Below are 17,274 nucleotides of genomic sequence, written 5' to 3'. Positions count from 1 at the left end.
ATTACATCCAGAAAAATGCACCGTATGGTGCGGTTTTCACGCTGGTGGCATCATCGGACCTTATTTCTTCAAAAGCCGGAGCTCGCGTTACGGTCAATGGAGATCGTTACCGCACCATGATCAATGATTTTTTGTTTGAAAATATGGATGACATTGATGCGGAGGAGATGTGGTTTCAACAGGATGGCGCTACGTGCCATACGGCGAACGCAACCATCAACTTATTGAAATCAAAATTTGGCGATAAGTTGATTTCGAGAAGTGGACCTGTCAATTGGCCTCCAAGGTAGTGCGATTTGACACCCCTCGATTATTTCCTGTGGGGCTACGTGAAGTCACTGGTTTATGCTGATAAACCAGCAACAATTGACGCCTTGGAGGCCAGCATTGTTCGTGTTATTCGAGACATACGGCCTGATCCAGAATTTAGAAATACTCTTACTGAGAAACTTCATTAATTACCGAAATTATTCGCAAATAAAAACAAATTGACAGTGATTGATACATGTCGGCAATTCTGTCGTTACGTAGTTCAGAATCGCATTATAGCACTGATTAGAAAGTATGTTAATCAGTACAGTTATAAAGAGAATATTTTGTGTGAAAACTCATATTTTTTTCTTTTTAAAACAATTCATTATAGGGAATTATTAGGTATAGAGATGTTCGTTATAGAGCGATTCGACTATATTTTATTTAACAGTTTCGGTTTGTTTATTTAACCGTTCTTTATAAAAAATGTAAACGCACATGTCAACAATTAATATTATTCAAATGCACATATGTACATACGAGTACGTACATATCGCTCATTTACACAAAGAGTGGCATAACTCAAAAATGGTTTTTTTGAGTTGGCAAACTCAAGAGTTACAGTTTATTTTCTGAGAGTTTGGTATAAATCATCAAAAACAATTTTTTGAGTTTATGAAGCACTAAAACACTTCAAATCATGTTTGATCTATCTCAGTAAATTAACACTGCTATCTAGCTAGCCTTTTGCTAAAGATGGTCCAAGTAGTTTTTTTATATTTTATGAAATAATCTTTTTAAGTTAGGAAGTCACATTTCAATCGGCAACTTAAAACACATTTTTTCGAATGTGTCACTCTTTGTGTAAATGAGCGATATTTAGTGCATATGAACTTTCCTAATATTGCCAGAAAAGGTAAGAAAAGTTATGGCTTTTATCCTACCTTCTTCACCCTTTCTTTTGTATGACAACGATCTGTCTTAACGAATATTCGTGTCACGTTCAGTGAAATATTGACAATGATTTTACAAATCTTTGCCACGCATACACGAATAGCATTCACCCACCCACTCAACAACAAAAGTCCTTGGATGTTATGACCTTGTTTCACTGACAAATGAAAATTAGTAAACCAATGAGAGTGGGAAGCGTAAACATGTCGTAGGAGAGTGTTGTAAAGGTGGAACAAGTTTTGAAGTTATTTGTATTGAGGAAATGTTCAAGTTTACAGTAAAATCCATAAAATCTCTTACCATTTTTTTAATCCTAAGCTATGTAAAGGTTAGTAAAATTCAACAGGAGAAGTAGGGAATGAAATATACTATAAAACAAACCCCTCTAATGTTGACGACCCTTGCAAACATTTTAGGGATGATGATCTGCGAATCTATACCTGGAATATTTGGAATCTTTATGGAGAAAGTGCAGTTTACGCATTGGCTGATGTACCTCAAAGTACAAGGCCTCGATATTACTGCCATGCAGGAAATACGATGGTTTAGGAAATGAGTCCAAAAACAATAAAAGTGCCGCACTGTAATATAGCTTCCATTATATAAAGCATGAGCTTGGTTGCGGATTTTTAGTTAGTCGCAGATTCGTCGTACGAAGCCTGAAGACCTAAGAGTTAGAGAACTTACTATTGAAGTCAACAGGCTAGTACACGCAGAGAAAAAATATTTTTCGCTTTTGTTGGAACAAAAATATATGTTTTGGTTCCAAAAATGTATTTGTTTTGTTCAAACATTGTAATCCAAATCCAAAAATACCATCTTTTGTTCCAAACATAGAAAACAAAAACAACTTTCGAATTTCCGCAATATTGTTAAAATCGTTAACAATACCGATTGTAGGAACTATCATAATCTAATTTTGTTTACAAAAAGTATTGTCAATACAGAAAACCAGCCCAGAAATTTTTGATTTGAGTGCATATACTTCTCATATACACTTTTCGCATAACTTGGATATAAATGTCGCGTATAATATTGCAATCATTGATGAACACAATACATGGTTTGCTGCATTGGCTGACAACAAAGACAAAAAAAAAGCCACAAGAACCAACCACAACATAAGGAATAATTAAACACCATAACAAACATGAAAAGGAAAGAAGAATGAAACAAAACAGAAACAAATAAAAACAAGAGTCTCACAAGTACATACACACAAAAACAAAGGTAAAGACAGCATGTCATACAAACACACCACAACTCACCAAAATTGTTTTTTCAACACGGCATCGAATAGCGAGAGAAGAGAAACAAATTTTCGAAGAAAAGAGAGAAATATTGTTCAGTTGACACAAACTATTTTTGGATTTACAATACTACATGAGGAATCCAACAATATGTTAACAATACATATTTTGCTCTTGGAATATTGTTGGATCAAACATATTTTTTTCTCTGCGTGTAGGCGAACATAAGCAGAAAAGTGGATAGACCACCTGAACCAATGCAACATTGGTACAGGATTAAGTAAATTAAATCACTCTCGAAACCGGAAAAGAAGTATGATAGGAGGCACCACCCAGTCGAGGAGGTACCACTACAATTTACGATGGGCAATGTTGCAGACGTCATCCGAAACGCGAAATCATCCAAAGTGTTGGGCCCGCGCTGTCCGGAGTTGAGTATTTGACTGAAGCCATTCAAGGATGCCAGCAATGTTGAATGGTACAGGACGATTTCCCTCCTGTCGCTAATAGCAAAGATTCTAGAGGTATTACTCCTCCCCACGATGAGAAGCTGTTTTCCAGGTACCCAAAATCAACATGGATTTCGGAAAATTCATAGTGCAACAACAGTCATATCCACACATATCAGTAGATGATTGAACCAGTAGAGGCCGTGCAGTCATGGTGGCTCTAAACCTTTCGCAGGACTTCGATACCGTCAACTATGCGATGCTGTTCAAGGATATATAGAAAACTATCCTCCAGCCGTCTTTGAAACGTTAGATAATGAACTATATGTGTGAACGCCAGTCGTAAAGTGAAACATGGAGTTCCCCTAGGAGAGGTGATATCTGCGGAACTGTTTAACATCTACCTTTCTGAAATTTCACACCCTCCAGACGGCATAGATATCGTAATGTATGCGGATGATTGTACGATCTTGGCATCGGGTCCTAACGTCGATGACATATCGATGCCTTACTTCCCCAACCTCGTATCTTAAAAAACTAAAATTTTTGAGGAGACATACAAAACGACCATTTTTGGAAGCAGCACCAGATAACTGAAATAATACACCAATGAACATTTTTGCGTTGCTACAACAACGGACGGATAGAGCTACATCGAGTTAAAATTGTCGGAAACCAATTTCCTCCAAATATACTTGGGATACATTATTACGATAACATATATTTTTGATCGTATCAAAGTGGTAAAAAAACACTTTAGTCTCTAATGCAGTCATAGTCACTAGCACAACTGCGCGTGAGCGAGGATAGAACATTTTTCCTACGTATGATTTGGAACCCATGACTGATATTAATACTGAGGATATAATGTATTTTGTGATACTAGAAGACTCGTTCTACACTCATTATACCCTCCACCTTAATATGGAAGCTATAATTACATTTGTCATTCCGTTTGTAACACATCAAAATATACGTCGGAGACCCTATAATATACATAAATTCCTGATCAGCATAAAATTCTAAGTCGATATAACCACGCCCACGTTTTGACATAGCGCCAATGAATGGTATCTCCAAAACTTCGGTATTTTGAAGGTTGTGGTCTCAATATTTCACAGAAATGACAGAAATGGGGGGTACTAAACTTTCCAACAGAAATTTCTCGGTATAGGTTCGCGTCTTCATTTAGCCCCCACAAAACGGTATCTCCCGTTTTTCGATGTCTTGAATATATATCAATAATCAATATCCCTCCGAAATGACTGAAATTAGGTATTTAGTCTTCGTTGGGGGTATACACTTTTGCACCAGAACTTTGTTGGTATAGGTCCATGCTGTCATATAGCCCCCATAGAAGGGTACCTCCGGATTTTCGGTATTTTGATGGTTTCAGCGTCACTATGAAACAGTATTAAATGAAATTTGGTACTTAATCTTCGATGGGGGTATACAAAATTCCCAAATAGAATCATCAGTATAGGTCCACGTTTTGATATAGCCCCCATAGAACCGTTTATGGCACTGAAATTTGTTATTTAGGGGTCGATCTTCGATAACAATTATCGTTGAGTGGGGTTGCCTGTTGTCAAAATTGATCCACGTATGACAACTCTCAACTGAAGTTGCGAATCTCAGTTGTCGAAGCGGCTGTTTTTCAGCAACCACAAATTTTCAGTTGCAGTGAACATTTTCGAAGAAACAAGAAGTAAAATAGAAGGAAAAATAAACATTTTATTAACAATTATTGATTCTTTGCATCATTAATTAATTTTTGTATCAATATGGTGAAAATAACGACAAAGCAGCAGTTTTATTATTAATATTAATAAAAAAATATTAATTGATAAACTGAGTGAAAATCCAAACTTAGACAGAGGAGTTCGGGAGTTTTGGTGAAACCAAAGCCACAGCGGATGAAGCGTGGAGGTCCATTTCGGACAGTTTAAACAGCCATGAACCTCCAACACGAACGTATGCACGCACAGAAAAAATATTTTTCGCTTTTGTTGGAACAAACATATATGTTTTGGTTCCAAAAATGAATTTGTTTTGTTTAAACATTGTAATCCAAATCCAAAAATACCATCTTTTGTTCCAAACATAGAAAACAAAAACAACTTTCGAATTTCCGCAATATTGTTAAAATCGTTAACAATACCGATTGTAGGAACTATCATAATCTAATTTTGTTTACAAAAAGTATTGTCAACCCAGGAAACCAGCCCAGACATTTTTGATTTGAGTGCATATACTTCTCATATACACTTTTTGCATAACTTGGATATAAATGTCGCGTATAATATTGCAATCATTGATGAACACAATACATGGTTTGCTGCATTGGCTGACAACAAAGACAAAGAAAAAGCCACAAGAACCCACCACAACATAAGGAATAATTAAACACCATAACAAACATGAAAAGGAAAGAAGAATGAAACAAAACAGAAACAAATAAAAACAAGAGTCTCACAAGTACATACACACAAAAACAAAGGTAAAGGCAGCATGTCATACAAACACACCACAACTCACCAAAATTGTTTTTTCAACACGGCATCGAATAGCGAGAGAAGAGAAACAAATTTTCGAAGAAAAGAGAGAAATATTGTTCAGTTGACACAAACTATTTTTGGATTTACAATACTACATGAGGAATCCAACAATATGTTAACAATACATATTTTGCTCTTGGAATATTGTTGGATCAAACATATTTTTTTCTCTGCGTGTGAAGAGTGGCAGAGTCTGGATTCACTTTAAAGCAAAGTTGAAAAAGAAAATGCCTCAAAATAAAATAAACTTCATCGACACTGGTGGTGGTCCATCACAATAAGTGAATTTTTCGCCTTTGGAGCGGACAGCAGCAAATCTTTTGCAAATGAATTTGGTGACAAATACAGTAGGTTCAGTTTAAGTACAAATGACGAACATCCTCCATCTATATAGCCAACTACACCAGGGAATTTCGTTTTTGAATAAAAATGGTTTTTATTTTGCCTTTTTTTTTTTGGACAACTTCCTTCAATACTCTCGACAATGTAGATTGAGCCATGCAATTGTTGAAATCATTGCCATGAGACTTTTGGAAACTTCCGTCCTCCAAGAATCGCAACGCTGCGCACTCTTTTAAAAGTGGGGGGTATTGTTGTTGATCTGTAACTTACTTTGAAGTCATCCTTTAACGTTTCCACAACGTAAACTGCGGCATCCTTTGGCAATGGAAAATATTTAAGACGTATTTTGAAATAATTTACTGATTATACAGATCTTTCCACATGATCATCAGCTTACAGTGCAGATGGCAATTCCAATGGATTCGACTTGTCCCTCAAATTTCTTCTAATAGATGCAATGTCCTGTACATTTTCTTCATCATCAAAAAATAATTCCACCGAACTTATCATTTTTTGGGACAGCAAATAAAACTTGACGATCCGAAGATTCAATGGGCAGGTTACATTCCAATCTTGGGTTTTTTCCAAATTTGCTCGAAAACTCAGCCAAAATATATTAAAATATTGTCCAGAATACACAAAAGAGTGAGTTATCCAAAGCGCAATTATTTTTAAAATGTTTTTTTTTTTGCGAATAGAGGTCACAAGTTTGAAAAAACACTGATCGATAACATGTTTATCGACCACCCAGTTGAGTTGACATTAATGGTACAACATTTCGTCTCAGTCGCGCAGACAACTGACAACGCAACTCAAGTTTAGTGGCAATACAATATAGACCCATTAGTCTTCGTTGGGATATACAACTTTCCACCTGAAATGTGTAGGTATAGGTTCGCGCCTTCATATAGCTTTCATAGTACCGTACTATAGAAGCTATATGAAGGCGCGGACCTTTACCGATTTTGGGTATTTTGAAGGTTTTGGCCTCAATGTCTTCGTTGTGGATATACACATTTTCTCAAGAAATTTGCCGATATAGGTCCACGTCTTCATATAGCTCCCATAGAACGGTTCCTCCCGATTATCGGTATTTTTATGGTTTCAGCGTCACTATGAAATCGTATTAAATGAAAATTGGTACTTAATCTTTGATGGGGGTATAAAATATTCCAGAAGAGAATTAATTGTCAGCATATGTCCATGTTTTTCATATAGGAGTTTGAAGATTTTGGCTTCAATATCACACTGAAATGGCTGAAATTTGGCAATTAGTCTTCGTTCGGGGTATACAACTTTCCACCTGAAATTTGTCGGTATAGGTCCACGTCTTCATATAGCCGCCATAGAACGAAATCACAACGAAATCGTTCAAATTTGGTTGGGGTATTAAACGTTCCACCAGAAACTTGTTGGTATCCCGGTATCCCCCCGATTTTCAATATTTGGAAGTCTAGCCACCACGAGTCGGTATTGCCCAATTTTATGTATATATTTCTAAAAATTTTCGGACCGAGATTGCTGTAATTTGGTATTGTGTGATGTCAGAGTATATAAATGCTCAATTCCGAAAATTGTAAACATAGACCAATGTTTTGGAAAGAACAACGATGACGCCCCATGTGAGCTCTTTAAAACAGATTTGCTACATTTCCATTCTGAAGTGGATGTAACTTGGTATTTTGGAATCTAAATGGTTACAAAACCTCCACGCAGAAAATTATCAACATAAAGTGATTGTCATCAGTTATGATATTCTACTCCTCCAAGGAATAAGCCTTACCGTGGATGGAAAGCTTAGTGCTTTCATAGACGAAAATAAACTAATTGTTCCCATTTATTTCAATTCATTCCGTGGTGGATGGTATAAAAAGTTCGCCCTGACCGAACTTAACACATCTCTCCGAAGAGTGCAATACAAAACTCCTGTTGGAATTTTTAGATGAACACATAAAATTGGAAAAATTGATTAGGATTTTCAGTCTCGTTATACACTTTCAAAATATGCGTAAATTGGAGTTGTTTGCATTATTAGTGTTGCACAGTGTAAATCAGAGGTCTGGTCTATACCAACCTATCGCTGTCTAGTGGGGTGACAGTCGCTTACAAATTATTCGCTTTTATTCGATCTCCTAAGGGGTATTTTATTTATTAACTTAAAATAATGTTTTCACTCACATTCGTATTGTTGTAAACTCTGTTGGGCTTCCTTGGTGAGCATTCGAAATCCAGAACGCCGAAGTCTTCTTTTTTTAACGGTCTTCATGTTGTTGTTAGTTTAAAAATTTCGTTTATGTTAGTGATGTGGTTGGATAGGGTGGCCCTATTCCGGCGGGTTGGGATGTAAATAATTGCACTTTTTTTGTTTGGGTTACCAACACCACCCGGGCGTTACTACATTTTTGGATTAATTTTACAATAATTTGGAATCTTTTTACTTTTGTATGGAATTTTTTGTAACCATTTCATTTCTTCCATTCTATAAAATGCAAATGAGCAGCAGCATTGCCACACAAAATGTCAGCACTTGTGTTCTCATCTTGATTTTCTTTCGTTCCGGTTGCACCGTTCTAAACGTTGTCAAATTCAAAATACAACTAATCCACTCACACCGAGTCCAGCAGCAGCCAACCAACCTCTTCTCGTTGCAAATAATTTATTGAAATTCAAATATTCGTAATTTATTTTTTAAAAATAGATCTTTATATACATATTAGATGTATGTTTGTAGTTTGTATGTAATTTGAATTAGAATTGTATTACATCAATAGCTAACCAACACTCTTTGTCATCATAAACGACCGAAAATAACATCAGCACAGCGGTAGAACAAATAATCTTGGTGGTGCTGCTGATGTTTTTGAGGATGACGTTACTTTTTATTTAAACAATTTTGTCGTCGGTGGCATTAATAGTTACGACTGACTTTAAGACGCGTTGTGTCGCATTGAGCATTCGTCGATAACTAAATTCTGCTCAAAACTTAACCGAACACCACCAGCCAAGCAAGCAAGACAGCAAGGCGCATAGAACCAAATGCCTGGAGGAAAAAGTAAATGAAACTTTTGCTGGTAGTGATGGAAGTTGGTGGTACCATAGACGCCCAACCAACACGAACCGTTGAACCGAATAAAATACAAACTTTCTTCTAGTGGGGTGCTCTATATTTCGGTTTTTTGTGTTTTTCTCATTTGCGTTCTTTTTTTTTTTTTTTGTTCTCCATGAATATTTTCCTAACTTGTCTTAACCGTCTTTATTGATGTTGTTTTCCTCTTTCCCATGGCTGGTGTAGGTGATGAGGATGGCGTCAGCTGTGCTAGCTGAAGAGTTTGTATATTTGTGTGTATCTAACAGGAGCTAACTTATGGTGGTGGCAATTTAGGTGGCCAACAAACTATCTAGACATGTAGAGACATATAGTTAGTTGGCTAACTATGAATGAGTGTGGAAATGAGTAGATACGAGGGTTACTAAGACTACTGTCTACATCAATTACGATCTCAAAGTCAATAGAAAATTGGACAAATTTGGCCTACGTAATTCAAACATAGATCATAGTTCGCTGAGGGGCCATATCCATTCATTCCCACGGGTGCCTCCACCATAAAAGTTAAAAAATCTTAGCAAAGCGGTGCGCACGATAACTCTCGAAGAGAGTAACCCATACTTTGCACATCTTTGTACTTCTACATAATATAAATCAGTTTCGAATATGGAATGTATCGGTTCACTACTTCACACAAAATTAGAAAGATGGTAAGGTGATTATGAAAGCAACTAAGAAAGGAAGTTTGTACGAGATGCAAATAAGAATAACACATGAGGCAAATGCAAGTTTAAGTACAACAGATATTGGGAAATTGTGGCACTCAAGAATGGGTCACCCTAGTGATAGTAATCTTGAAGAACTGGTCCGACATAAAATGGTCGATGGTGTGGAAGCTGTGGCGCCTGTTGGCATTTGTAATGTATGCATGCAAGGTAAGCAGAGTCGGCAGCCTTTTAAAGGAAGTCGTCCAAAGTCCAGTCGCATTCTTGAAAGAATTCACACTGATATTTGTGGACCAATTGATCCCCAAACATGGGATGGTCACAGATACTTTGTAAGCTTCATAGATGATTACAGCCATTTCGCATTCATATACCTACTGAAAAGAAAATCCGATGTATTCGACAAATTTGTCGAATTTGAATCAATGGTTACAGCAATGCATGGTGTCTCAATATCTGCAATAACTGCCGACCAGGGCACAGAATATCTTTCAACCAAAGCAAAGGAATATTTTAAGAGAAAAGGAATTCAGATTCAAAATACAATTTCCTATACTCCCCAGCAAAACGGAGTTGCTGAAAGATTTAACCGTACCTTGGTTGAAAAAGTAAGAAGTATGTTAATTGAATCTGGTACTCCGAAAGAATTATGGGGTGAAGCTGCATTAACGGCAACATATCTAATAAACAGAAGCGCATGCAAATCTCTTTCGGATAAGAAAACACCTGCAGAAATTTGGTACAAGCATAAGCCTAATGTTTCTAAATTACGTGTTTTTGGATGTAAAGCATTTGTGTGGGTTCCTAAGCAGAAAAGAAAGAAATTGGATTCAAAGTCGGAGGAAATGGTTATGATGGGTTATACATGCAACGGATACCGATTGTGGAATCCTAAGAAAAGAAATATATTTTTTGCAAGAGATGTTCGTTTTGATGAAAGTTGTTTTCCTTATTTGCAACAGACAAAGGAAGAAGAAAATCCTCAATTACTTATAAGATCCCACAGTAACGAGCAAGAGGGGGAATGTGTGGAAAATGTCGTTCCTGGTGAAAATGTCAATAATTATGAAGGTAGTTCCGATGATGAATTGGTTTCTGCTGAAAATGATAGCGATATCGATGAAGATAATACTTCCAATGACGAAGATAATACTATCAACGAAAATGAAGGCAAATCTACCCAACCTGAACCGAGGAGAAGTCAAAGGTTAAAAGCAAAATTGATGGGGTACATAACAGGTAATGCAAACTCTGCAATTTCTCAATGTATGTTGGAACCTAAAACTTATGGAGAAATCATGAATGATTCCAATAAAGAAAATTGGATGAGGGCTGTGAAGGATGAGCTTGATTCTATTGAAGATAATCGGGTTTGGGATTTGGTCCCACGTCCAAACAACCAGAAAATATTAAAGTCTAAATGGGTATTTCGTATCAAAGAGGACGCAAATGGTAATCCTGTTCGCTATAAAGCTAGGCTTGTAGCGAAAGGCTTCCTTCAGAGAGCTGGGATTGACTATGAAGAAACGTATTCACCGGTAGCGAAACTTAGTACAATTCGAATAATATTAGCGGTAAGCGTTAAGAGACATTTGCATATTCACCAGCTGGACGTAAAAGCTGCATTTCTTTACGGAGATTTAAAAGAAGACATTTTCATGGAAGTTCCTGACAGATTAAATGCTCCTAAAAATCAAGTATGTAAATTACGAAAATCGCTTTATGGACTTAAACAGAGCCCAAGATGCTGGAACGAAAAAATTAACAACTTCTTGCTCCAACTTGGTTTCAAGAAATCTTTGCATGATTCGTGCCTTTACACAATGTTCCAAGGTAATTCTGTTCTGTATTTGCTACTATATGTGGACGATGTGTTGATTGCAGGAGATGAGTTGCAAGCAATAGAAAAGGTAAAATCTGATCTGCGTGCATCATTCAAAATGTCTGATTGTGGACCCTTACAATATTACTTGGGAACGAAGATTGAATATGACAGCACTGGGGGCGTAATGAAGCTGAACCAGAGAAATCACATCGAAAAGATCCTTGAAAAATTTTCAATGCCAGAGTGCAATCCTACAAAAACTCCAATGGAGAAAGCTTTGATTCTACCAAAAGAAACCCAAGATTTAACAGATAAACCATATCGTGAAATGCTGGGAAGTTTAATGTATTTAATGCTAAGTGTTCGACCAGACATATGTTATCAAATATCATATATGGGTAGATTTCAAAACAGTCCTGGTGATATACATTGGTCGGCGTTAAAAAGAATTGTTCGCTACATTAAAGGAACTAAAGACTTCCATTTGGTTTATCAAGATAATTTAAGTGCTGAAGAACTTGTTGGATACGTAGATGCGGATTGGGCATCAGATAGTACAGACCGTAGATCTGTAAGCGGATTTATTTTCAAAGTTTTTGGTTGTACCGTATCATGGAGCAGTAAGAAACAGACAATAGTTGCAACTTCTTCCAGCGAAGCGGAATACATCGCTCTTAGTAATGCAGTTTCAGAAGCAGTTTGGATAAGGGGTATCCTTTTAGATTTAAAAGTTCTAAATGAAAATACGCCTATTAAACTATATGAAGACAATAAAGGATGTATTGGTATAGCGCAAAATTCCGGCAGTAAAAGATCAAAACATATTGACGTGATCAACAGAATCTCAAGTTGCTGATATGTTTACAAAAGCGCTGGATACTAGCAAGTTCGTAAAGTTTCGAGATGAACTACAATTAAAACGCAGTGATTGAGAGGGGGTGTTGAGACAGTTGAGAGACAAAGTTATTTAACTTTGTAATTTTTTAAATATTTTTTCAATCACATACGTTTGAATTTTCTGTTTAATACATATTTTCTGTAACCATATTTTTTCTTCACTTCAAATTGTTTTCTCCTTCGTGTATATACATTTTTGTTGAATTTGTTCTCTCATTAATAAATTTTATAAAAAATAAATATCCACCGCGTTTTATCTCTGCAAGAAGATTATAAGAGTTCACTACTTCACACAAAATTTCGGAAAAGAGCAGTTTAAGACCTTCTCTCGAATCGTTTTGATTTTTTTGCAACAGGTTGTTCTCGGGGCCTCTATTACGAAGGCGAACGTTTTTAAGGAGCTAAGTATGAATACTTCCTGAAAAAATGCCCGAAATTTGTAAAAACCGTATACGGCCACCAGGTTGTTGTTGTTGTTTGTAAGTTCATTTTTATACCCTCAGCCTTTAGGCTAGAAAGGTTTTATATGTACACTTTGATACGACCAAAAATGTGCTTCATCGAAATAACGATTTTAGACCCCAAGTATGTTTTGACGAAATTCGTTTCAGACAATTTGGAGTCGATTTAGCCATGTCCGACCGTCTGTCTGGCTGGGGCGCACGATAAATCTCGAACGGATCAACCAATTCGAACCAAATTTTGGGTATCGTAATATTTTGTCCAAACTTTGCACATCGTATTATTCCTTCCAGATATATATAGGGTTCGGCTATGGACTATATCGGCCCACTCCTTCGGATACCTCCCACACAAAATTCGGATAAAGTGAAGTTTAAGAGCTCCTCTCGGATAGTTTTGAATTTTTTTCTGCAGGTTGTCCTTGCGCCTCCCTTGACGACGGTACAATTTTTTTATTGCGCAAATCCATACTTCCAGTGATATTGGTCTAAAAGCTCCAAGAAAACCTGACGGCTCCAACCAAAATGCCAAATCCGCAAGATAATTATCGCAGGGAGTTTCTAATTGGTGCAGACTTTGCACATCGTATTATTCCTTCCAGATATATATAGAGTTCGACTATGGACTATATCGGCCCACTCCTTCGGATACCTCCCAAACAAAATTCGGAAAAAGTGAAGTTTAAGAGCTCCTCTCGCATCGTTTTGATTCTTTTTTCAGTAGGTTCTTCTAGCGACCTCATTTACAACGGTAATTTTTTTTTTTTTTTTGGGAGTAAGGCAATACTTCCTGAGATAATGGCCCAAAAGCTCCAAAACCCTGGCGGCACATACAAAAATGATTATTGTGGAAGATAACTATAAAACTTTTTCAAACATTTCTTCCAAACTTAGTTTAAAGAAGTTTAGAATCTAAAAATGTTTGGAATATTACAACAATTTGGTATAGCCACACATTACACACTTTACGCTACCTACAGATTTTAAGGCAAACTCGTGATACAAAATCCATATATTTTATATACGGCATAATTATTGCGTTTGTTTTTTTTTTTTGTCAGTGGCTGAGGTTATTTCTCCGTCAGTATACCTGACTTGTTCTGCATAATCTGCCTCTGAGTCTATCTCCAGTTCTAGAAATGTGTCTGTTTTGTGGAATGTTATTCAGATCTACTGGAGTTAGTTGAGTAGGATTGGCAGGGCCGCTCAAAATGTGCAGTGTGTCGTACGGGCTTGTGTCGAATCGTCGTACGGGCCGGTGTCATCGATCCTTGCCTTATAGGAATTCATACTGCTACCATCTTTAGCGTAGTTCAGCCAAAACAACTCTGGTTGTCGTGACAGCTGACGCTCCTCAGCAATAGATGGGGGGTGGTTTCCGAGGATTGCATGCACGATAGATCTTTATGGCATCTTCGAGTGTATCCGTGTGAATGCCATTTAAACCAGCTTGATAGGCTTTTTGATCAAGAGTTTCTCTCCTATAACGTTGGACTTATTTTTCTAGATCGTGCCATGTCTGGATGGGAGTCCATATTGTGATTGGGATTACCACCGACCGACCTATCGCGTTATATGTGGTCAATTCTTCCCACCTTGGGAACTCCCTGTTTCATACTACAGGGCTTGGACTTTTTGTTCCTGAGTTCTACGTACGACTGACGTTCATACATATAATTGATTAAAAAAAACATTTCAAACGTTGTCTGCTTGATGTTCTTAAACAGCGTGGAGTGCTTGACAGTACCAAAAGCTTTTAATAAGTCAAGCGCCACCATCACTGTTATATCACACGGATTGTTGTTGAGTCCTCGACTAATATGTGTAATGATGGCGTGCAGCGCTGTTATCAGGCTGTTTTGCTTACAGAATCCATTCTGATGATCGGCAACTGGATAGCCATTTCTGACGCTGAGGAGGACTGAAGCCTCAAGGCCTGGCAGGTTGAGAATTTTCGTGAGATACTCGACTGCAGTCACATCCAGCTGTTTCAGCATTACCATGGAAATTCAATCAACGTAAGATTTAGCATTTTTGATGACATTCGCAACATCATCCTTTGTAAATTCAACATCGGCAGGAAGGGATCTAATGCGACGTAGTACTCTACTCTGCGCCATATCACTCCCGGAGTGCTCGATTGAAATAACTTGCGCATCAGTCAGCACAACGTCGCCTGTTTTCCATTGTTCGAAGGTGACTTAACCGTTCCCCACAATTCATTTATTCCGGCTCCAAAGTTGCAACTCTTCAGATGGTTTAACCACCTGTTCCGCTTATGCTCACCAACCTTGCTGTTAAGTTCCTGACTCTGGGGTCACTAGTGTTGGCACGACGAAGCTCATCACGCTCATTTGATAATACCGTCGCATCTGCTCTGTTTGGTTTCACTTCGGGTATTCGACTAGCAGGTATATGGCAAGCGGCTGCAGCAATGGTGATGTCTCGGAACGTCCTTTCTGCTACCCGGACATCAGAAGGGTTGGGCAGATCTCTGAAGCGGTGATTGGTGAACTCACTGAAACTCGACCAATTAGCTTTCCCGTGATTGATGAACGTGCGACGTTCAGTGGAGATGAAATCGGTCGGTCTGCTGATGGAGACAATTATGGGGAGATGGTCTGATCCAAGAGAAACGACGGGTTTCCAGTAGTGGGATTCCGTAAATAATTTTTGCTGTTATCGATAATTGTCGGTAAAATTAAAATGCTTATAATTTCGATAATTAACGAAATTTTTCGGTAAGTTAACGATGAATAAAAAGTAGTCGCTAGCCTCTACCGACACAAACAGTGATGACAACTTTTCTTTATGTTTTTAGTCATAATTTTGCAATTTAATTTTACCGACTTTTGTCGGTAACAGCAAAAATGAGTTACAGAATCCCACTACAGGTGTCATTTTGTCATTTGTCAGACCAGGAGACACGGTGCTTATGTCTGGCGAACTCTGACACTCTCCACTATTGAACATACTGGTGCAATAGAATACACTGTAATCTTAACAACGCTGTAAGCTGCAGTTGCGTTGAGCTTGGATTACTGCGCCGCTGCGACCATAATATTCTTCCGACTCATGAAATCCACTATTTAATTGATCTTACCTCGAAGTCCATTGCAATTAAATTGCAAAACGGATGCATTTCCTGGGATTGGAACGACAACAGCTGGTGTTAGGTGCTGCGTGTGCGGCTACTGTTGGGGGTACTGCGCGTGAGTCGCGTATTCTGATGACGGCAACGGCTCACTGGGGACTGTGTTCAGGCAGCATGCTGCAACATAGTTCTTATCGTAGTCCCTCGCATGGACGAGTCCACAACAACCCTTAAGATGCACCCACTCCCGGCATCTATTGCATCTCACCGAAGTTTGAGGATGGTGGATGCAGATGTGTCACACTGAGTATATAAAAATTGGTCCAGGGGTTTCCTCCGTCCCGGAACGCAACAAATGAATCCGGAACAGGAATTTCGATATATGTTGCTCCTAACACAGAAAAACGATACAAATACAAACATGTATGCTCTAAGGTGGCTGCCGCTAACGGTACCACCCTATTTCAGTTTTACGATTTAATCTACATTTTCGACCTGAATTTATTGTAATTTGGCATTTATGGCTCTCAGTGGTTAAAATCTTCTTAAAATTATGGGCATAGGTCTAAGTTTTGACATAGTCCCCATGGGCTTCTCCAGATTTTCGGTATTTTTAAGGTTTTTGCCTCATTATCCCATAGTAAAATGTTGTATTTAGTCGATGTAAGTCGAGGTTTTGATATAGCTCCCTTAAAATGGTACCTCCTGATTTTGGGAATATTTAAGTCACATTATCCAACCGAAATAACTGAAATTTGGTATAAAGTCTTCGTTGGGGAATTAAAACATTCCCGCAGGGGATGGTTGGTACAGGCCCACATTGTGATATATCCGCCCATAGAACGGTACCTGGTGCAATTGTAAGCACATCCGCCTTGCACTCACAAGGTCTGCGGTTCAATCCCTGACCAGAACATCTAATTTTTCGGCGGTCGCAAACCCCTTCAGTGTAATGCTGCATTACATTTCCTGAGTATTTTATCCATGAAAAGTTTCTCTGCAAGTAGTGTCGTAAGACTCGACGATAAAAAGTAGGTCCCATATCATTCAGCCTGTATGAATCGACATGCACTCATTGATATAAGAGAAGTCTCCCGTGTCCCTTGCTGTATGACGGTAATGTCGAAGAGTTTGTTATTCTTTTCTTTCTTGGGTTACTAACGCATAGCATGTACACTTTCTCCTTTCCATGGCCATCCGGGTTAGGAGCAGGAAGGTAGTTTGTAAGAGTATACTGTTTTTGCATATGTCCAAGAGTTGGATTATTCTTTAATTCCGGAAAATCTCCCTAACAAAAATTGTCTATATTAATTTACATTTGGCATATGAATACACACTCAAAAACTTTTCGAACAACTCTCGTACCATTTATATGTATACATGTCACGAAATTTGTTCAGATTAACACACAAAAATACTTT

General features: G+C 37.8%; 1 protein-coding gene across 1 annotated transcript in view; it reads right to left on the bottom strand.

Annotated features, from left to right (window-relative positions):
- LOC141388597 (uncharacterized) overlaps nucleotides 1-8,796 on the bottom strand; it is a 73,132-nt gene extending 64,336 nt beyond the window's left edge. Inside the window, exon 1 of the mRNA XM_073958604.1 lies at nucleotides 7,984-8,796. Within this exon, the coding sequence (XP_073814705.1) occupies nucleotides 7,984-8,071 (88 nt within the window). The 5' untranslated portion in view covers nucleotides 8,072-8,796. The remainder of the gene's footprint in view (nucleotides 1-7,983) is intronic.
- Nucleotides 8,797-17,274: the final 8,478 nt, after the last annotated feature.

Source organism: Musca autumnalis, unplaced genomic scaffold (genome assembly GCF_047663935.1).
Source record: "Musca autumnalis isolate F117 unplaced genomic scaffold, ASM4766393v1 scaffold_1, whole genome shotgun sequence".
Classification (NCBI taxonomy): Eukaryota; Metazoa; Arthropoda; class Insecta; order Diptera; family Muscidae; genus Musca; species Musca autumnalis.
The sequence above is the reverse complement of the archived record's forward strand: the minus strand, read 5'-3'. Positions and strand labels throughout refer to the sequence as shown.